The 24013-nt window shown below is 43.0% G+C and overlaps 1 protein-coding gene across 1 annotated transcript in view; it reads right to left on the bottom strand.

The window, feature by feature from the left end:
* caln1 (calneuron 1) overlaps positions 1 to 23674 on the bottom strand; it is a gene marked incomplete at its 3' end in the record, with an annotated part of 101030 nt that extends 77356 nt beyond the window's left edge. Inside the window, exons 1-2 of the mRNA XM_079514743.1 lie at positions 23549 to 23674; positions 6751 to 6866 (exon numbers count right to left, since the gene is read on the bottom strand). Coding sequence (XP_079370869.1) covers positions 6751 to 6859 — 109 coding nt within the window. The 5' untranslated portion in view covers positions 6860 to 6866; positions 23549 to 23674. The remainder of the gene's footprint in view (positions 1 to 6750; positions 6867 to 23548) is intronic.
* Between the last annotated feature and the right edge of the window lie 339 nt (positions 23675 to 24013).

Genomic DNA, 24013 nt, shown 5'->3' on the forward strand with positions numbered 1-24013 from the left:
AAGGTACATGCACACATCAAAGGCACAAGGATTTATTTTCGTACATGTAAATTTGCTTCACATGAATAAATCTATCACCGCGTCAGGCCTTTGTGTAGCACTTTCCAATGCATGGGGGCTTGTTGGAACAGAACACAATACCACAATTTAGAACAGGTTTTTGTATTCATGTCTCCAGGTTTGCACAAATACTATCTAGAGCCGCCTTTAAAAACAGAAATGATACAAGTATGCACAGCACGGTTCCACTATGAGGGAAGCGAATCCTAAACTAGTGGCTCTGAATAACTTCATATGGATGTACTACAAAGTTTGTGAGTGGCATGTTATCATTTGTTGAATTAAGTCTTAAAATGACAAAAGAGTGGCTGCACACACTGATTGCCAAAGAGCCGATTATTTATTAGGATGCAGAGTAAAAACCAACGTTTCGGCAGTACAACTGCCTTCTTCAGGGTATATGGAAAAACAATTAAAATCACATATAGAGCCAGGGCTCAACAGCCAACCAATCACATACTGATAGTGTTGCGGGCAATCAGGATCAGCTGTCTCACATTCCTGGGTTATTAGGGAGGAGTTATACCTCATGAATAGCTGATGAGACTCTGGAAGGTTAATTCCTTGTCTCTAAGACAAATAAATCTATCCAAGATATTGTCTATACATTACAGTTTAGGAATATCAAATAGAGATGTGGTTCCATCTCTATTTGATATGTTGTGCAGCCACTATTTTGTCTTTTTAAGACTTAACTCTTTAGATGTTTCTGCCGTGAGCTGGCACCACTACTAAGACTGGGGTGCGTTTAGCATCCTCCTGCACAATGTTATCATTTGTTAACAAGGCTGACTGTGTCTATCGTGTAATGTATTTGTGTATTCATGCATAATTGTGTTATGTGTGTATGCCATGTGCGAATGAGTGGTGCCTACATTATGTAATCCATTTGTCATCCTGTCTGACCTTTCTTTTTTTTAACGTTCTGTTTTAGATTTATATATAAAAAAAATGCAGAAATAAACTATTCATACATTCTAAAAACGAAATCATACATTCTAAAATACTCAGACAATACAGTTTTGATTTCTCTCCTAGATTGTTCCAGTGATCCTGGACTGCACCAACACAGAGTAAATAAGTGATAAGTGATAAGTGATAAGTGGAGTGATAACGCTCTCATCATTAACACGAAAAAGACAGGAGAGATTGTTTTTGGTGCACCACCAGAGAAACACAGATCCCCCATGGTGAACAGATCAACCAGGTTGTTTGTATAAATACCTAGGAGTAGTAATAGACCATCTGTTGTCATGGAAAGATCAGATTGAATCAGTGTGTAAGAAAAGAAAGCAAAGAATCTACTTCCTTCGTCGTGTAAGATCCTTCGGTGTTAGTATAATTCTTCTTTTGTTCTTCACTTCTGTTAGTATTTTCTTCAGTACTGTAGTACCATCTGGTATGGATGTTTGTCTGCAGCCCTAAAGTCACAACTGCTGCAACAACTGAACATTTGTTCAAAGATTGTTGGACAACCACTCCAGAGACTCTATACATCTACGTATGATTAGCATACGTAGATGATGTTATCATACTATGATAACAGCATCCTAAGGTTAGCAAGGAATATCACCTCAAACACTAGCCATGTGTTGTATGCGGAGAATATAGGTTGCTACCTTCATGAAGGAGATATGGTGTGTCCCAGCATACAATAAAGGTATTTTGTCCACCAGTCGACTTTGATGCTTAATCAGGAGTTGTAGCCAGGGGTTATCTACAGTAGGTGGTGGACATTGCTCTTGTCTTCATGTCTTTATGTATGCAATATTGTTTTGTTCTTTGTATTATATCAAATATGTGTGTGTTCTGCATACTTGGCTGCTGGGTCGCAAGACAAATTTTAGTGTGAACTGACAATAAAGTACTATATCCAATCACTATATCAAACTGAGAGAGATAAACAGAGTAACAAAAACAAAAAAAACAACACACAAACGCAAGAGGAAAACAACAAGAAAAAAAACCTCCAATACATTCAGTATACAAATCAGCTCAAGGTCCCACACATCATCCAGGCAAGACAGGCAGGCTAGTCATGTAACAGCTAATCAGGTTCAGTCGGGGGTACGAGTGTAAGGCGGTCAACATGTGATAGAAAAGGCTGCCATACTTTACTGAATTTGGAGGTGGAACCAAAGTCAAAGTCAAAGTCATACACACGTTACCGCAGTGAAATTTGTTCTCCGCATTTGACCCATCTCTTGGAGCAGTGAGCCGCAGCCAAGGAGCGGTGAGCTGCAGCCGTGCCGCGCTCGGGAATCATTTGATTAGTAGATTTGACCCCCCCAATTTACAGTCTTTGGTATGACCGGGCCAGGGATCAAACCCCGACCTCCCAGTTTCAGGGCGGACACTCTAACCACAAGGCCACACAGTTTATATTTAATTTCTTCTCATTTTAAAAAGTATAGTATAGTATATAGACGTCTGTTAGAGTTAGAGTGGGATCCTATGGGGAGACACAGAGCCCACCAGATCAGTACCCCATTATTACCAGACCTATGGAATGTAAAATGCATGTGCTTATAAAAAGTATTTAAATGAATTGTTTTGAAGCTCATATTAGCCATAAGGATGTATTAAATTGTATTTTATTAGCACATGCATTCCATAAATTCCATAGGGCTGTACCACACATGGACAAAGGACATCACCAACTTGCGACAGGAGAGCTGTCCGTATTGAGTGAAAGACGTACTATTTTTTATAATAAATAAAATATTCCAGGTGCTTTTAATTTCACATTTTTGTTATATAGGGCAAGTACTGTATAATGTACTGTATTAAGCAATATAACTAAGGCTTATTAGCCAGGGATCCTTTTAACTATATTATTCAAAAACAGCTTTTCAAGATTTCAGTTGTTTTTCTTTTGTAAGGAGTAAGGAATGACACTTTGCCCCATGTGAAGGAGTTTAACCCATTTTGTGCGGGAACCCCTTTTGGTGTTAGCATTATGTTATGCTTTAGCTATTGAAAAATAGCAGATCTACAAGCTCATAGCGCGCCACCGAGTGGCGCGCTACGAGCTTGTAGGTCTGCTATTTTTGAAAAATCGAAAAATGGGTTAAGTATCTCGGTGTCTTGTTCAGGAGTGAGGGGAGGACAGAGAAGGAGATCAGCTGGCGAATCGGAGCAGCAGGGACAGTATTGCAGTCGCTGTACCGCACTGTTGTGACGAAAAGGGAGTTGAGCCAGAAGGCAAAGCTCTCGGTCTACCGAGCAATCTTTGTCCCTACTCTCAGTCTCACCTATGGTCATGAAGTGTGGGTCATGACCGAAGGAACAAGGTGACACAAGCGGCCTGTCAGGTACGTGGCGAACATCTCCCAGATGGGGTGAGGAGTTCAGTCAGCCGAGAGAGACTCACTTGGAAAGATGCCAGCTTAAAGGGATAGTTCAGATTTTTTTAACTTAAGCTGTATGGAAATACTGCCATTAAACCCATTTTGACCTGAGATCAGATTCTAAAAATGTCTTCTACATCCTGACAGTTTTCTGAAAAAGCTATGTTTCTATGTCAGTGGTTCTTCGATTTTTCAAAAATAGCAGACCTACAAGCTCGTAGCGCGCCACTCGGTGGCGCGCTATGAGCTTGTAGATCTGCTATTTTTCAATAGCTAAAGCATAACATAATGCTAACACGCCCAAAATGGGTTAATATAGTGGTTGCAACTGTATTCATTGATTGCCCGAGTCCCGTGGTGGGAGTTCTGCTCTGGTTTTGGTCAATATTAAGTAGTTCCGGTCATTTTGTGGGGGGCACTGGGGCCATGCAGTAAAAGTAAATTAATCCACAAAACTAACGTCATTCGTATTGTTGACCCATTTCTAAAATATTAGTTTTCGTTCAACTTTGACCCCTCTATCACATGGAACTATTTTTTGGGCGTAGTGATATGGACACAAAAAACATAGTTCCGTGTGATAGAGGGGTAAAATTAACGAAAGTTGCACTAATATTTTAGAAATAGGTCAACAATACAAATTAGTTTTGTGGATTCATTTACTTTTAATGCGTGGCCCCCTACAGGTATGCCCCCCACAAAATGACCGGAACTACTTAATATTTCACCAAAACCAGAGCAGAACTCCCACCACGGGACTCGGGCAATCAATTAATACAGTTGCAACCTCTATATTAATTAAAGTATTTAATACAGCTTAAGTTAAAAAAAATTCTGAACTATCCCTTTAAAGTATGTTCACCTGTTGTGCTGCTGTGCACAAACATATCCCTTGCACCAAGCATGGAATAAAATAAGAAAACATAACGGCTAAAAATGTTTAACTTTAGCTGTTGAATAGACAATACATAATGAGGCCATGTGTCAAGTAGCTACAGTAATGCATTATTTATTATACACAGCGAAGCTTGTAGGAACCGGCCCCTGTACCAGACTATATTTGTTTTGATGGCAAATTAAAGTCTCAATAATATCCAGACTGGAAGCTTCCCTTGCAACAACTCCTTAAGGACCAAAACCTTGCCAGCATTGTGCCTCCTTGCACTGATAAATTACCGCCTCGTTGCAGCGTTTACGCTTATCTCTGATCAATGGCATACTACATCAAATCCATAGAAAGATACAACTACTTCACTTCTCATTGGAAAGGTGTATACTTTTGCATTGTCCATGCCTACTCTTGTAGGTAACAATGGGCTCTATGCACCCACACAAAACACTCCTTGGGCTAAAAACAGCCATAGCCACTTTCCAAATTTGATTACCTCATCACATTTGTGATGACGGCTATGAAGGTATTGGAGTTGGGGAAGCACTGGTCTTTCATATCCGGAGCTCGGCTACGGCTTTCACATTTATTTGACCATAGCATATCAATTCTCTGCGGAATCAAATGAGAAATTTATGCCGTGCCAATCTCGCCATGCATATTAACCCATTTTGGGCGGGATCCCCTTTTGGTGTTAGCATTACGTTATGCTTTAGCTATTGAAAAATAGCAGATCTACAAGCTCATAGCGCGCCACCGAGTGGCGCGCTACGAGCTTGTAGGTCTACTATTTTTGAAAAACCGAAGAACGACTGACATAGAAACATAGCTTTTTCAGAAAACTGTCAGGATGTAGAAGACATTTATAGAATCTGATCTCAGGTCAAAATGGGTTAAAGCTCAAGCGACGCTGATAGAGCAGCTGGCTATTACGGAGCACACTGCAGCCAATTTGCCTAGCAGCGGCTTAATGTGGCATTGGTGGATTAATATTGTTTAAGTCTGGGTGTGCCTCTGGTTCATTCACCCCTCCGTCTCTGTGACACTACCACTGCTGACTCCAAGAGCCTGTATCGATCTGCCTCGTGTTGTACAGGCCGAGGTGATTACTCTCAGACTCAGGTTAATACAAAGGGCTCATAAACAGCCTCATGGATATGGGCTCATGATAAAACAAAAAGACAAAGCCAGCACACAGCAAATTACTTTACTGCTGTTAAGAGCGACGCATAACTCTACTTGGAAGGCCTAAATGCTTGTTGGCTCAGAAGATGAAGACGCAGCTTCTTTGTGTGAGTGCTTTTGCAGTACCATGTTTTATCAGAGAGTACCACTGATACAACTGTCTTCTAAAAGAGATATCAAAGCTATGATCTATATCTAATTATAGAGATTCATTGCGTCCTCAAAATTTGAGGACGAAATGTGTGGACGTCCTCAGAATGCTGATTGGCTGGAAGGGGTGTCATTCTGCGCTGTGATTGGCTGAGCATGTCATAACGGCGGTTGTGCCACATGAGCCAATATAAGTGACAGAGGGGGAGAGAGGGGGACAATAGTGCAGAAGAGCCCAAACTCAAGCAGGTTTTACAAAGATGGGACAAAGGACGGAGGAATCGACAGAGAACTGAGGACAGGACATATTGCTGTGCAAATACGTTGGGTGTTCATATCCCCGAACGGATATGGATGGACTAGTATTTGTAATTATCCGGCACCAACAGTGTTACTAACTTACTGAACACCATACACTCCAAACTGCTTTTTCATAACAACCCGAGACCAAGATATTATTTATGAAACAGCAAACCATTGTATTAGGCTACAGTACATTGATTGTTGGGTTGTTGTTTTTATATAACCCACTGCCACTGAGAATTAACACATTTAAATGATTTCTAGCCGTTACACTAGGCTAAATAAATACATTTTAAAATAAATTAATAATTCATACTTTCCTCTTTGCAGGAGTCACTATAGGAGACTTAATTAGGAGTCTCTAATTTCATATTATTTTTCACTTTATTTACCCAGGGAAGTAGCTGAGCACAGGTGCTCATTTTCAGCAACGCCCTGCACACAGACAGACACAGACAGACACACACACGCACACACACACACAGTAAAACCTGGGAGCTGACCAATACAACCACAGTCTTATACTGTTGGCCACTAAGCAGCTCCAGGGGGAGCAGTTGGGGGTTCAGTGCCTTGCTCAAGGGCACTTCAGCGGTGTTGGGTGAGTGATGACAATCACTTCCCCACCCAGATTTTTCCTGCCCGCCCGGGGAATCGAACCGGCAACCTTTCGGCAACAAGGGCGCTAACCATAACCATTAGGCCACCGCTGCCTTGCAGCCCATGCAGGTCAACCAATATAAGGTCAAACCCCAGTCTAACTTCTGCAGTATGTAACTTTTGCTATAAGGTCAAACCCCAGCCAGGACTCACCTTCCAGCTCCTCTTCTGAGATGCTGGCCAACACATCACTGTCAGTCTCAGACACTGATCGACTCAGGCAGTTCCCCTTGTAAAGCAGGCCTGCCGTTACGTGGTGCATCTTCTCCCTATGGAACACAGAGAGAGAGAGAGAGAGAGAGAGAGAGAGAGAGAGAGAGAGAGAGAGAGAGAGAGAGAGAGAGAGAGAGAGAAGCATTTAGGCCATGTTTAGAGAACACTTCAGTTCCATGAATCCATTGTATTGTGCAGGCAATACAGAATGGATTGCAATGATACAGTATAATGTTCTAACACGGGCACTTCTGAATTAAGTGATTGTGAATGTGATCACAATTTCACTGAAATCCAAGGAAGTGTGACAGTTAATTCCTTGAGTCAATAATAAGTTGTTTTTTATCAGTTGTCAGTTAAGCTTATCAAAGACAAATTGTTCGCTGTACTACACCTGACCATTCAGTTTAATTAATCCAGAACACAAATGATTGCTGTAATTTATAGTTCTCTGTCCACCTTGAAATGTAAATATCGGGCTCTCTCTTCCATATGTCATAGAGGGAGAGAGTGTACAATATACAGTATAGCAGCACTGGGCATAACACATACTGTATAGCCAGCCTGCTCTTAACCCATTTTGGGCGGGAACCCCTTTTGGTGTTAGCATTAAGTTATGCTTTAGCTATTGAAAAATAGCAGACCTACAAGCTCATAGCGCACCACCGAGTGGCGCGCTACGAGCTTGTAGGTCTGCTATTTTTGAAAGGATGTAGAAGACATTTTTAGAATCTGATCTCAGGTCAAAATGGGTTAAAGGCAATTGCACATGGCACGCTGATTGGTTTGATTAATATAACGCCCAAACCACACCTATCTATGTGTAGCCAACCCAGCCAAGACCCGACCCACAACAGCCCTGCCAACCGGGGCTCAGCCCTATTGGCATGACAGGTTGGCGAGTGGGAGACTGGGGTTCAATCCCCACTTCTGCGCATCACTACAATCTGGCGTAGTCGGCAGGACGTGGAGCGTGGAGGGACGCTGTGTGCGGCGATCAGCAGCGTTAAGTGTGAAGCGCGAGGACGCGCTCATAAGACTGGGGGGTGATTGTAGCACCCACCCAGCCAAGTCCTGTCCACAACAGCCCTGTCAATCGGGCTCAGCCCTATTGGCACTACACAGGCTGTGCGTTGGTCTGGCGAGTGGGAGACTGGGGTTCAATCCCTGTTCCTGTGCATCACTATATGCATAATGTAAGGGTATGAGCATTAGTCTATTTCTAACAACAAAAACGTATTTTTAGTTTAGTTTATTTTCGATCATTGTCGACAGTGTAACATAAATCATTACATTTGACATTACATCCAACATTTCTTATAAACACAAAGCATATCAAACATTGGAATCACATGTTGAGCGCTTTCTCTTCTACCCATACATGTCTCATACCCACACAAATGTGCTAAAGTTTAACTATATGTTTGAGAAACACCATTTCCCCATCCAGCTTTCTTGTGTCCTTCCGGCTGCAACACACAACCGACACAGCCCCTGGGTAGGCCACACAGCCTGGCGAAGACCTGCATCCTAATGAGTGCTTTTTTCTAATTTGTAATCTCTTTAAGCATCATTTACCTGTTTAACTAAAGGTAAATGAACGAACTAACTTTGTGTAAGCCGGGAGAAGTATGGGTTTGCGCCCCAGCCTGTGTCTTCAGTGAGGAAGAAGCCCAACAAACCCACGGTGAGGCCTTGATGGAGGGCCATTCAAGCCGCAAGCGGAGCCTGCAGCACCACCATGGGCTAGGTGGAGCCTGCGGAACCATTGCGGCTCGAGAATCCACCATTCCTGAATGAAGTGTCTGGTGCTGGGAGTCTGGTGCAACGCACAGGGGCTGGACCTGGTGAGAGCAGAAGTGGACCTGGTGAGACGTAGGAGGGGCCCGGACAGGAGTCAACCCACAGAGCCTAGTCCTTCCACGCGCCAGAATGGTACCTCCCAGTCCCGGCAGAGTAGTTCAGGAGGAACGGATTGTGTGGCCCTGGTTTTTCCCTAATGGGACTGATCGAGGGTAGCTACTGGGACGTAAGTCGGGACTTGATCACCCCGGCTGGGTCACCTGAGTGAGGGGTATGATGTTGGGTGACCCGAAACCCGATGACCTTGGGATACATCACTGAGGATTTATTTAGCTGCTTTGGATGCTTTTGTCTTTTCCTTGCCAGATTTGTTTTCATTTCTTTTGATAGACTGTGTGTGCCGAACCTCTGCGAGTAAAGACAGGTTGTTAATGGTGTGGCTACGGTCCAAGACAGCTGCAATATCCCAACTATCTGTCTGGAGACGAATATGATCATCTCTGTTAAAAAATAAACAATTAAACGCTAGTCGTAATGGAAACTGGGTCTCTCTCTCTCTCTCTCTCTCTCTCTCTCTCTCTCTCAGCTGTTGCCCCCGCGACCCGACTACGGATAAGCGGTTGAAGATGGATGGACCCTTGTGAACTGAGTGATGCAACTCCGTGTGGGGGTCCCCGGAACTTCCAGACTCACAGGAACGGCCAGGGGCCGGGCTGGTTCCTGCGAGTCTCCCCGCGTCCGAAACGGTCGAGAAATGACAGTTACCGTGTGGGGGTCCCCAGGGGGTCCTCCACTGTACTGTACTGTACTGTACTGTACTGTACTGTACTGTACTGTACTGTACTGTACTGTACTGTACTGTACTGTACTGTACTGTACTGTACTGTACTGTACTGTACTGTCACACCCGAAATCATCATATATACAGTTAATATGTGTGTGTTAGGCTGCGCAACAGTGACACTTGGTGGTGAAAACCAACCAAACACTATTTTCGTGCTTGGACGGACCCAGCCAGCCAGCCAGGGAACGAGCCAGCACCAGTGGCTGCACCACTCAAAAAAGAAAACTGCCAATATAGGCTACCTGTCTTTTATTTTAAAATTCTATTATTTATATTAATATATACTAGAGATAAATTAGGCCTACCGTAAGTTGTAGAGACATTATTGTCAGTCGTGGGGAAAGTACTCAAGGTTATTACTTAAGTAAAAGTATCAATACTGCAATATAGAAATACTCTGTTACAAGTAAAAGTCCGGAATTCAACATTTGATGAAAAGCACAAAAGTATTGGCTTCCAAATGTACTTAAAGTACCAAAAGAAAAAGTACTAATTGTGCAGAATGTCCCATTTAAATTAAAGTTTTCAAATGTCTAATAATCTTTTGGCAGATCTACAAGCTCACAAGGTGTTGCATCACAACGCATTGTGAGCTTGTAGATCGGCCATTTTCAAATGGCCAAAATGTATGCACTGAAGTGGTTACTGTATGTTCTGATTCAAATTGACATAAGAAGCCAGTGTTCAAAATGTGGTGGTCACCCTACACACTACCCAGGAAGTCTGAGATCCACATTATTAGACCCTGTCTTGATGTATAATACTTCTGGCTTGCACCCAGATACAAGATAATTCATTTCTAAATCCATTAATTATTTAAGGACGTCTCTACTTTATAATTGTGTTTGCCCTCTACTCCTGTCTGGAACATTATTGTAATAAGCAAAATGATTTCTGTCAGATGTTTCATATTAACTGTCAGATGCTGTTCATTAAGAGACCAGTGAAGATCGAACGGTCAAATGTGTTCTCAAAGGGAATAGAATTGGAACTAGTTTCTCGGAGTCATTTTGGACTCAAACCTGAAACACATAAAAAATCACACCCGTGTGAAGTGAGTGGTGCAACTCCGTGTGGGGGTCCCCGGGTGGTCCCCGGAGGTTCCAGACCCACAGGACCACGGCCAGGGTGCCGGCCCGGTTCAGGCGAGCCACCCCACGTCCGAAACGGTTGAGAAATGACAGAGTTACCATGTTGGGGTCCCTCTACTGTACTGTACTGTACTGTACTGTACTGTACTGTACTGTACTGTACTGTACTGTACTGTACTGTACTGTACTGTACTGTACTGTACTGTACTGTACTGGCACACCCGAAATCATCATATATACAGTTAATATGTGCGTGTGTGTTTGCGTGTGTGTTACGTTGCGCACAGGCGGTGAAAAACAACCATGCTATTTTCGTGCTCAGACCCAGGCACCCACCCAAAAAGTAACATGTACAATTAACTTCAATTTGAAAAACTTCCGTCAAATTCGACCATATTTAACAACAGAAGCTGCAAAGACATACCTTCATTGTATGATCTTATCGCATATAGAATACTGTTTCACAAACTGGTCATTTGCTGGGACAACAGTCATCAAACCTATAGAACAACTTTTCAAAAGATCCATTAAGGTATTTGACAAAAAAACCCAACTCATATCATCACTGTGCCATTTTGGAAAAATATAATCTTTTGAATTTTTAAAACTTTAGAAAGTTCAAGAGTGCCTGTTTTATCTATAAATGTCTAAATGATTTAGCTCCTCCTCCTGTCGAGGAATTTATACATAAAAAGAGAGACAGTGGGTATGACACCAGGGGCTATATCTTGCGCCACCCCTTAACCCTTATCCCTAAACTTATTTGCATCACAACGCATTGTGAGCTTGTAGATCGGCCATTTTCAAATGGCCAAAATGTATGCACTGAAGTGGTTACTGTATGTTCCGATTCAAATTTACATAAGAAGCCAGTGTTCAAAATGTGGTGGTCACCCTACACAGGAAAAGTTAAGTCTTAAAAAGACAAAAGAGTGGCTGCACACACTGATAGCCAAAGAGCCGATTATTTATTAGGATGCAGAGTAAAAACCAACGTTTCGGCAGTACAACTGCCTTCTTCAGGGTATAGGTATATATAAAGCCACTCTTGTCTTTTTAAGACTTAACTCTTTAGATGTTTCTGCCGTGAGCTGGCACCACTACTAAGACTGGTGTGCGTTTAGCATCCTCCTGCACACCCTACACAGGAAGTCTGAGATCCACATTATTAGACCCTGTCTTGATGTATAATACTTCTGGCTTGCACCCAGATACATGTCAAGGTAATTCATTTCTAAATCCATTAATTATTTAAGGACGTCTCTACTTTATAATTGTGGTTGCCCTCTAGTCCTGGAACATTATTGTAATAAGCAAAATGATTTCTGTCAGATGTTTCATATTAACTGTCAGATGCTGTTCATTAAGAGACCAGTGAAGATCGAACGGTCAAATGTGTTCTCAAAGGGAATAGAATTGGAACTAGTTTCTCACTTCAAGTATCTCGGAGTCATTTTGGACTCAAACCTGACTTTTAAGAAACACATAAAAAATCACACCCGTGTGAAGTGAGTGTTGCAACTCCGTGTGGGGGTCCCCGGGTGGTCCCCGGAAGTTCCAGACCCACAGGACCACGGCCAGGGTGCCGGCCCGGTGCCGGCCCGGTTCCGGCGAGCCGCCCCACGTCCGAAACGGTTGAGAAATGAGAGTTACCGTGTGGGGGTCCCTGTACTGTACTGTACTGTACTGTACTGTACTGTACTGTACTGTACTGTACTGTACTGTACTGTACTGTACTGTACTGTACTGTACTGTACTGGCACACCCAAAATCATCATATATACAGTTAATATGTGCGTGTGTGTTTGCGTGTGCGTTAGGTTGCGCACAGGCGGTGAAAAACAACCATGCTATTTTCGTGCTCAGACCCAGGCACCCACCCAGCCACACACATAGCTCCGTAAGGAAGTGGTTGCACCACTCAAAAAGTAACATGTTCAATTAACTTCAATTTGAAAAACTTCCGTCAAATTCGACCATATTAAATTAACAACGGAAGCTGCAAAGACATACCTTCATTGTATGATCTTATCGCACATAGAATACTGTTTCACAAACTGGTCATTTGCTGGGACAACAGTCATCAAACCTATAGAACAACTTTTCAAAAGAGCCATTAAGGTATTTGACAAAAAAACCCCAACTCATATCATCACTGTGCCATTTTGGGAAAAAAATAATCTTTTGAATACTTTAGAAAGTTCAAGAGTGCCTGTTTTTTTTTTTTTTTAAAGTTTATTCCATCTTTATTAGTAGACATGTGTGCATCTACAGCTCAATCCATTATTCATTGTTCTTTGCATATAACACTTGACATACTGACAGCATAGCCTACAGGCAGCCTGAAAGGCTACCATCAATGCAGTATAAATTGTACACCTACAGTCCCTGTGACTGTGAGATATGTATGTATATCCACCAACAACTGTGAACGAACCTTTTCATGACTACTACAACAGTAGAAAACAATTCAAGCTATAAGCTACGTTTCAATACGATCCATTTGTTAGAACCATCCCGAATGAATCAATCGCCAACCGATCAATGCATGCACGCTCGGAACTGCCAATCAATCGCATGGCAGAGTTTACAGTGATGAGGCTCAACATAAACAACAACACATAGCAGTGTTTTCTGGTTCCACTGAAAAATTAAAAAAAAAACATTTTTTTCCCATAGAGATTTACAATAACATTTATATATTTTTTTCTAGGCCCACAATCAAGCCATCCAGGATCCTGGTGATTCATAGCCATAATAACTTTGATTCTGTGAGAAAAACATTGAATATTTAATTATATGATATACATTATACTACATTTAATGAAATCCCTTTTATAATTTTTCTCACAGAATAAATGGTAAATGGTGCATTTATATAGCGCCTTTATCCAGGCTAAGTGCCTGTCTAAATGATTTAGCTCCTCCTCCTCTCAAGGAATTTATACATAAAAAGAGAGACAGTGGGTATGACACCATAGCCTGGCTAATAAGCCAGACTCAAATCACACTGTCGTGTGGCAGGCATTTTTTTTTTGCCAACGGCTGATTCGGTCTGGCTTATTAGCCAGGCTAATGACACCAGGGGCTATATCTTGCGCCACCCCTTAACCCTTATCCCTAAACCTATTTGCAAAATAGTAAAAAATGGCAAATAAGGGATAAGGGTGGCGCAAGATGGAGCCCCTGGTCTGCATCCAGAGGTCCATGGCAGAAAGTCTACCTTCAGTCAAAATGTACTGTCCATAAAAGGTTGTCAATAGGGATGCACCGAAAGGGAAATTCTTGGCCGAAACCGAATACCGAATATAGGAAACAGTTGGCCGAAAACTGAATGCCGAATATCCGAATATGATTAATATTATGTATCTTTTTTGCCTACCATTGCTGTCATGGCCGTACCTTAAAGCCACCTGATTTATGGCAAAATAAATGGTTATGGCAAAACTTAACTTAAATATGAATCACTATTATGGGTCCATAAAACATTTATTCTGCTCTTTTGAATGCATTAATTGCATACACTATTCGGTGATATATTTTCTGCCTATTCGGGCCGAAACCGAATAGGCCGAAAATGCATTTTTTCTGCCGAATATTTTCTGTGGCCGAATATTCGGTGCATCACTAGTTGTCAATACTGGAATGAGCTCCCTCTCACACTGAGGGAGATCCCCACTTTCACAGCTTTTAAAGGACAATTGAAACAAGTCTTGTGGTCATGTATGACGCTTAGGCCAAAATAGAGTAAACCTACCTTAATTAGTTTAATCTTTTCTTATTTTTGTATTCTTACTAGTCTTATTACGTTTGAAATGTACTAGGTATTTGCATGCTATGTCCTGTATGTCAGTCCTGTTTGTATTGTTTGATGTTTGATGTCTGGTGATGGAAATTAGCATGTTTTGCTAAATTTGGTATATTTACATATGTAATACAAATGTAATATTCATCAATATACACTGTTCCGACTAAATAAACGAATAACTATAAAAAAAACCTGGGACGTATCCTCAGTGATGTATCCTGAGGTCAACGGGGTTTCGGGTCTCTCAACATCATACCCCTCACTCAGGCGACCCAGCCGGGACCGACTTACGTCCCAGTAGCTACCCTCAATCAGTCCCACTAGGGAAAAACCAGGGGCACACAATCCATTGGAACTACTCCAGAACTACTCTGCCAGGGCTGGGAGGTACACTTCTGGCGCCATAAAGTAAAGTAAAGTTTCAACACTGCTGAATTCCACACAAACTATAGATAACGAATATACATTATACATATAGGCCTACAGTGTGTATACTGTACACTATCCTTATGTTTGTCCTCCAGGGGTAAGTGTTAAATAAGTCAGTAAACCATGGGGGGGGGGCATGGCTGAGGGAAGTAGGGGTGCTGGGGGGGCTGTAGCACCCCCTCCCCCCAGGCACAGCCCCCCCTCGAACAGGAGAGAAAGAAAAAAAAATAGATTTAAATATGCTGTATCACAGTATTGGCACCTTATCCTGGTTAATTGCCTGTGTCAGTTCGTTCATATATAACTTGCGTGTGGAGAGGGAAAATAAAGGCCACGTTTGCGCGTGAAAATGCGCGAAAATGCGCGTGCATGATGCGCGTGCACGCGCATTTTTGCGGACCCCCAGGTACACGTTCAGCCCCTGCTAGTGTAAAGTACTTCCCACGGGCCTGGGGGGGGGGGGGGGATCAATCAATTGAAGTGATACTGTAGCCTCGGCCGGGAGGTGACCCGGGACTTAAGTATCAGAAAGGCGCATACTGTACGTTACCAGTCGACTAAAGAGCCAGGCCCGATAGGCAAGCAGCACCGCAGCACCCTATAGCCTACATTACCACTATAAAGCAAGAGGCCGTATACATTAGATTTGGACTTGAATATTTCTTCTCACATGTGCTTTGTTCTAAAATGAGATTCCGAGGTTCCATTCTGGCCAAGGGCAGAATATAAAACAGCTGTAGGAGAACCTTTATGGATATTCATCAGAGCCTCTCTCTGAACAAATCTAATCTTAATGGTATTTTTCTGTTACAAAAACGTTTTATCAAAATGATTACTTTTTCTAGCAGACTCACCAGTTCCACTCCTCTGTTTAAGTGTCTGAAAATTCTTTCCATCTTTGAATTAAATAACTTTAATATGCTCTTTTTTATACCAATCCATTCATAAAGCACTCCCAGCTTGTTTTCAAAATGTTTTCCAGTTCAACAATGAAAACCACAATCATTACACCAGATCAGAAAATGATCTTCATTCCGTTTTCTTCAGGACTACATCCGCCCAATTCACCATCAAGTACAGAGGACCTCATTTTTGGAACAAATTACCGCCTCACATCAGAGACTGTACTAGCATGAGTTCTTTCAAGAAACAATTACAGCAGTTTTTATTATCAAGCTTGGGCAACACGCCCTAGTCACCCTGCTCTTTATTTATCATTATTAATTACATATTCCTATTAAGCTTGGGCAACATGCCCTAGTCACCCTGATCTTTATTATAATTATTAATGTTACTACCTGTTTCATTTCTTGTTATTGTTACTATTATTATTATTATTAATATTATTGTTAATATTATTAATATCATCATTATGTATTTTCATTTAATTTTATTATAACTAGCTTAAGCTCCCTTGGCAGCTTTAAGGAAGGCCACTCGATAAGCCCTTCTGGGTTTTTTTGGTCCTTCCGGCACATTTTCTTTTCTGATTTTTTATTTTTATTTTCATACAAATGTATTTCATTCCATTTGAAATTTCCTTTGTTTTTCTTTTAATGTACATCACGTGCAAATAAAACTAAACTAAACTAAACTAAATGAATATCCATAAATATCCATAAAGAGGCACTTGCTATCTCTTATTTCGTGTGCATGATGCCACCAACAGGACAAGGAACTCAATTCCTACTCAAATATTGTTCAAATCACTCAACCTCAATCATGTTATTTTGTGTAAATTGATCATCTCAGACCCACCACCATTCTTCCAGGCTTTGGGTGATGTGACAGCGAGGCTATGACAACCCCCTAATTACAAGAGTATTAAAGGACCACTTCACCACTTTTCAACCTATCTTCATATAATAGGTCCTCACTAATAATCATGATAAAATGGCATGATTTATTGTCTCCACCAGGCCGAAGGCATGGGGAGAGAGTATGTTTTGCACTCCGTCCGTCCGTGTGTCCGTCCGTCCGTCCGTCCGTCCGTCCGTCTGTGACCAGCTAATCTCCGGCACCGTTAACCCAGTCGATGCCAAATCTTGCACACACACTCCCTGGATGCCAACGATGAACCTCTGCCCCAAAATTTCCAGAACAGCCTGTTATAGCGCCACCAGGAGGCCACTTTGTGCAAAACAAGTTTTTGGACAGTACACCTACAGATTTTGTCCAAACATCACGCAAATTGGTACACAGTCTCTCTAGAGCCATTCAACGAAACAGGTCTTTCAGATTTCTCAGACTCCATCCTGATTGGCTAAGATTGGCTTCCAAAGTTCACAGGAGTGCTCATTTTCAAACAAAATGCTGCAATACACACACACACACACACACACACACACACACACACACACACACACACACACACACACACACACACACACACACACACACACACACACACACACACACACACACACACAATTTATATTGCTCCTAAACATTTTGCCAAACATCACACTCACACTCCTATCCTCCTGGTGGAGACCTGTGCCTTTTTCTAGTTTACTCAGTCTGTGTCTCATAGGAGGGCTGTGGGCAGTCAAGAAACCGTCCTCCAGTGACATCATCATTAGGCAGATTTTTTTTTAAACAAGATATCTTTACAAAAAATGTCATTATCGTGAGAACGATGGCTTCCATTTTCGCATTGCAACTTTTCAGGACTAGAAAGCCTGCAGTTTCTATTAGCTTGTATTCCCCATCGATGATGTCACTGGAGGACGGTTTCTGAGCTGCCCACAGCCCTCCTATGAGACACAGACCGAGTAGAAAAAAAATGCGCAATTTTTTCATGATTATTAGTGAGGACCTATTATGAAGATAGGTTGAAAAGTGGTGAAATGGTCCTTTAATGTTCATGGACATTCAATACAGTACAACCTGTCATACGTCACAGAGAACGATGCGGAGAGAGCTTGATGTGTATGAAGACAGATCAATATTGTTACAAATAGATTCATCAATTCAGAGCATGTTCTTACTTTCTCTTGCTAAAGACTTACAAAGGGAGTAACTCTTGTGTTCTATGTATGCACAAGCAGCACATTGTGAATAGACTATGACTCTATTTTAGCCAGGGTTACGTTAGGGTTTGTTACCTAGCCTACATTTAATAAATCCCTCCGGGGTTCGATATGGTCAACACATTTTAATAAAATAAGTATTCATACTTGGACATTCCTTGTAATTTTGTCCTCAGTTTCTTGCAAAAGTCAAAATCAATATGTGCCTGTATTTCATAAACCTGTGCTACTGTATGGAATGCAAAACACTGGGAACCACTTTTGGTGTTAGCATTATGTTATGCTTTAGCTATTGAAAAATAGCAGATCTACAAGCTCATAGCGCGCCACCGAGTGGCGCGCTACGAGCTTGTAGGTCTGCTATTTTTTTTAAATCGAAGAACCACTGACATAGAAACATAGCTTTTTCAGAAAACTGTCAGGATGTAGAAGACATTTTTAGTCAAAATGGCACGTGTGTGTTAACACACACACACACACACACACACGTGTCCTTTCACGCTGGTCCCTTTAGTTTGCATTTCTTTCATAGGCTAATTCATCATTTTGACCCAAAACATCCCTGCTGTTTTCCACTGAACCATTCTCGTCGGTTTATTTCTGACCGCCCGCTCTGCTCACAGCATAGTTTAAGTAAGTAAGGCATTACAGCACCACGGACAGCGACAGAGTGGGCTGGCCTGGTTTACTGCTCAACAGTAGGTTAATAAATACGCTTTTTAGACGTAAGATAAAAAGATAAAATGAAACAAAAGTACAGCACAGCCACCCTTGTCAGACCTTGCCTTTGCTTTGTAATCTCCTGCTTTGATCTTTGTCTCCACCGTCCGTCCGTCCGTGTGTGTCCGTCCATCTGTCCGTCCGTCCGTCCATCTGTTACCAGCTAATCTCTCGTTCAAATCATGAACGCAGCGTGCAATTTACGTGAAATCTTTCACAGACTTTCCTACTAGGCTGAGGTATATATCCCACCCTTTTCACATTGGCCTGTTATAGCATCATCAACAGGTGGATTTTTGCAAAACACATTTTTGGAACAAAATGCATCAAATCATGAACGCAGCATGCAATTTACGTGAAATCTTTCACAGACTTTCCTACTAGGCTGAGAAATATATCCCACCCTTTTCACATTGGCCTGTTATAGCGCCACCAACAGGTGGATTTTTGCAAAACACATTTTTGGAACAAAATGCCTCAAATCATCCAATTGCCATCCAAGGCGTAAGAAGAAATGGCACCCTTTTCACATTGGCCTATTATAGGCCAATGTTGCCTGAGGATACGTCCCAGGTACATCCATGCGATGTATTTTCGTTCTGAGGTATTCTATTTATAGTGACTCATAGGAATAGACTATGTGACAACCAGGTACAGTCTGGTGACCACCGGAGACGGGGTTGGCGCCCCAGCCTGCATCCTCCGCGAGGAGGAAGCCCAAAAAACCTTCGGTAAGGCCTTTAGGAGGGTCATTCGAGCCGCAAGTGGAGCCTGCGGTACCACCGTTGTCCAGGTGGAGCCTGCAGAACCATTGCGGCTCAAGAATTCACCACTCCTGAATGAAGTGTCTGGTGCTGGGAGTCTGGTGCAACGCACAGGTCCTGGCTGTACTCCTGGTAAGAGCAGGAGTGGACCTGGTGAGACGTAGGAGGGGCCCCGACTGGAGTCAACCCACAGAGCCTAGTCCCTCCACTTGCCAAAATTGTGCCTCCCAGTCCCGGCAGAGTAGTTCCGGAGTGGTCCCAACGGATTGTGTGGCCCTGGTCTTTTCCTAGTGGGTCTGATCGAGGGTAGCTACTGGGACGTAAGTCGGGATCACCCCGGCTGGGTCACCCAAGTGAGGGGTATGATGTTCGCGAGACCCAAAAACCCTGATGACCTTGGGATACATCACTGAGGATACGTCCCAGGTGCATCCATGCAATGCATTTTCGTTCATAGCGCCACCAGGAGGCCACAACCTTACATGCCCTGGTGGAGACATGTGCCTCGAGGGGCACTTTATCTAGTTTCATCTTTGTTTGTCAACTTAACATACTCCTCAATGCTGCAACAGTTGTGCAAGTTATCCCATTCAACTTAACATACTCCTCAATGCTGCAACAGCTGTGCAAGTTCTCCCATTCATCTTTGCATGCTTCAGGGCGGTACATGGTGCACCACATCCTGGTTACCATGCAGGATAGGGTTGTCCCATGTATTTATTAACCTACTGTTGAGAAGTAAACCAGGCCAGCCCACTCTGTCGCTGTCCGTGGTGCTGTAATGCCCCCCCCCCCCCCTCTCTCTCTGTTTCTAATGTATTTGGGTCCCAATGGAAAATTTGCAGGGACCAGACGGTACTTACTTAAACTTTGCTGTGGGCAGAGCACATTTCTACATTGACCTCCCCTTGGAGCCAGCATTATCCAAACTGTCCTTCAACTGTCTTCGCAACTGCACTTTTGTCTCACCTCATCAGTGTCATTTATTTCACTGCATGCTCAGATGTAAATACAGACTGCGGCGGCAGTTGCTCAGGGGTAGAGTGGCCAGTAGGAGCAACCGGATGGGAACCAGCGAGGTTCCCAGTTCGATCCCAAGGGCTCTCCCAGAGTTAGTGTCGGAAGTGTCCTTGAGCAAGCCTCTGAACACCCGAATGGCTCCCGATGTGCAGGTTGGTGCCTTGCATGGTTTCCACCTCCATCGGTGTATGAATGTGTGTGGGAATGGGTGAAGGTAATGCACAATGTAAAGCACTTTGGATAAAAGTGCTATATAAATGCACCAGTATACCATTTACAAAGAACACACCACTGCCTCTCTGCATTCTACATTCCAATTTATAGGCAAATTAAAAAGAACACACCACTGCCTCTCTGCATTCTACATTCCAATTTATAGGCAAATTAAAAAGAGCTCTGGTGCTGCTGACTCATTCATATGTAATAGTGTTTTTTTTAGATACTGTATCAAACGTGGTTACTGAACAACGCAGCCTTCTCTTGAAGCGGATTACCCAAAGCCATAAAGAAAAATAAACACTTACATTGAGTGATATGATTAGTATGATAAGTAGGGTAGCAGCCAAACGCTGACACTTTTAACTTGCAGTATAGATCCAACACAGTCTCATAGATCCTCCATTGAGTCAGGAATGTCTATCTAGAGAGGCTGCTTTTTAGACCAAGAATTAAAACGAATTATCCAAATAACAACACCACAAGGGCATATGGCACTTGTGCAAGTGCACGCCTTTCACCAAAGCAATGTTGTTTTTTCACAACACAAACCCTTTAGTAAGACATAACTATTAAAGATGGAGTGGCGTGATTTTTGCATTTTTCCCCCAGTTTTTCATGTGTTTATGAGGTGACAGTACTTTATAGACCCCCTTGGTGTGGTTGTTATGTGCAATGATGTCATCCCTTTGAATTTAGTGTTTCTTCCTGGAGGCTGAAACCTTGACAGTCGAACGTGTCAATGAAAAAAAACCCAGTGATATAGTGACATCACACTATAATTCCCTCCCCTAACCCCTCCCCCTTTATCATACAAAAACTGTGTGTGTGGCTTCTGTTCTGGTGGAATACCACCCATCACCACCCACCAGGAAACCATGCATATTTAATCAACTGGTGCTTGGTCCACATAAAAACGACATTTACTGCGTTATAAATCAATATCTAACTCTCGTTCCCTGCTGGTGTTTACACTAACCTTTGAAGAATCACAGTGTCCCTTATTGTAAAATCCACCTGAAAATAGTCCCATCGTTTGTGTTTGAGTCGGGGAATGCACCACCGTGGCGATGCGAAACATAAACAAGGTACAGATCAAGCAGGAAGCGGCCGACACACACCGTAGTGAGCCTCGGTTTCCCAGAAGCCTTAGGAATCGAGCGTCAGTGTTTTTTTATCCAAACGTGTGACGTGTCACGGATGACCGACGGAAACCCTGTATGTCTTAAAAGTTATCAAAAAACATAAAACATAAAACAAAAGGCGGGTTTAGCGTGTTACGCAGGGAAAGACAATGGGGGAAAAAAGACGGGTTTAGCGTGATCTGCAGTCATACTGTACACTTTTTGGGGAAAAAATCTTCCTCCTTGTACAAAATACATAATACCTGATGATCATGTTTTATGGTGGAAAAAAACCATGGCACGCCCATCTTTAACAAACCAAAACACGTATGTGGAAAAAGAAGTGGCATAGTCGCCTAGGTACCTATAGGGCGGCTGCCAATGCCGCTTGGCAGCATGTCGCGAGTTCGACTCCTGATCCCGGCAACCTTTGCTGTGTGTCACTCCCCCCCCCCCCCCCCCCTATTTCCTGTCAGACAGCTATCTCTATCATAAAAGATAAACAAAAAAGTCCATCGCCAGGCATGAACAATCAACATCTTATACCTCGACACTCATGTCCTGCATTACAGTAAGAACAAAGAACCGAACCAGTGTCCCCAAGGCAAGGAACCGAACCAGTGTCCCGAGGCAAGGAACCGAACCAGTGTCCCGAGGCAAGGAACCGAACCAGTGTCCCGAGGCAAGGAACCGAACCAGTGTCCCGAGGCAAGGAACCAAACCAGTGTCCCGAGGCAAGGAACCGAACCAGTGTCCCGAGGCAAGGAACCGAACCAGTGTCCCGAGGCAAGGAACCGAACCAGTGTCCCGAGGCAAGGAACCAAACCAGTGTCCCGAGGCAAGGAATGACTAATTGAAGTGAAATACTGACTCAAAGAGTATATGTATTCATAGCCGTCTCCATGACAGGGAGGCCAGATGGCAATTTCTCAGCATCAGGCCCTGCACTATGCCAGAACAACTATGCCAGTGGGGGTACATGGCAGTATAACAAAAATGCCAGTGTGGTTATGTACAAGGGCGAAGGGAGCAGGCAGATTAGATTTGTACGCATTCAGGTTGTGAAACCTCAATATTGTCGCTGTCGGGCAGAAAACCTTGTATCTCCACATTATCATTATTTTATTTATATATTTTTTGGTAAATTAATTAATGTCCTAGTAGTACTTTGTCGGTGGTCGTACAAGCATGTCGCATAAATGTAGTGAAAATAGCTGATCCACAAGCTCATTAATGCGTCCCATTGCAACGGACGTGTTGTGAGCTTGTAGATCTATTTTTGTGCCATTTTGTTTTTGCTATTTTGGAAATGTGTCTGTAGGGACCAGGTTTTATAAATATTTAATGAATGAAAAGTATTATGAAGAGTTTGTGACTAAACTAATTGGAACCACTGGCTCAGTGGTCCAGGCACCCTGCAGGCTGTTAATCCAGTCTGACAGTGTACCGCAGGTCTTTACTTTACCCCCCCATCTCTCTCCTATTTCCTGTCAGTCTACTATCTATCCCTCTATAAAAAACAAAAAGAATAAAGGCGAAAGTCACAAAAACATTTTTTTTTAAATCCTGTCATGTTGACACACTCATATGGTAAAGGCTAATAAGCACATAAAAGGTCTGTACACTTGCATCATGCTCCAGACAAAGAATGAGGTAAGCAAAGAGAAAGAAAAAAGCAATTGGACTGGTTAAACAATGACAAACAACATCACTAAAAGCAAGTCCAAAATGCTCCACAAACTGAAGAGACAAACGAGAGCATCCCTCAGTGCCAGCCAGCGTGCTGCCTGTACACATTACGAGCGGAGAGATGTTTGATTGTTTGCTTCCTGCAACAAGAGACTCTCCCTCCCTCCTCCTCCTCGCCCGTGTCGTTTCGTTTCTTACCCATACTGTTGGTGACTGTACTCCTCAGTGGGAACATCATGCAGCACAACAGGCTCTTCTCTCACGGGACTCTCCACTATATCCAGGGTCCCTGGATTATCCCTCTGGCAGGGGGTGCCTGGCAGATCTCCGTTCATCTCTGCCCGCGTCCCTGCTGCTGCCCGGAGGGTGACAGCAGGTCCCTCAGTCTGAAGAGGAGGACCAGGCTCTGTGACCTCCTCTTCCATTTAGCCGGCAGGCAGGATAGTGGCGGCAGACGTACTCCTTTAGGTGCAGCGACGGCAGCAGCAGCAGACTATCTGTCTCCTCCAGACCGTTGAGCCCGACTGCCACCACAACTTGGGTTTCTCCCAAAGCAGCGGCATCAGTGCCCGGAAAGCTGCTGTTAATATTTGAGCAGTGTGAGGCTGTGAGCAGCAGCAGGTACAGTGAGTGCCTCCCCCCCTTTCACACTCTACCCACCGA

Source organism: Electrona antarctica (genome assembly GCF_951216825.1).
Source record: "Electrona antarctica genome assembly, chromosome: 11".
NCBI classification, from domain to species: domain Eukaryota; kingdom Metazoa; phylum Chordata; class Actinopteri; order Myctophiformes; family Myctophidae; genus Electrona; species Electrona antarctica.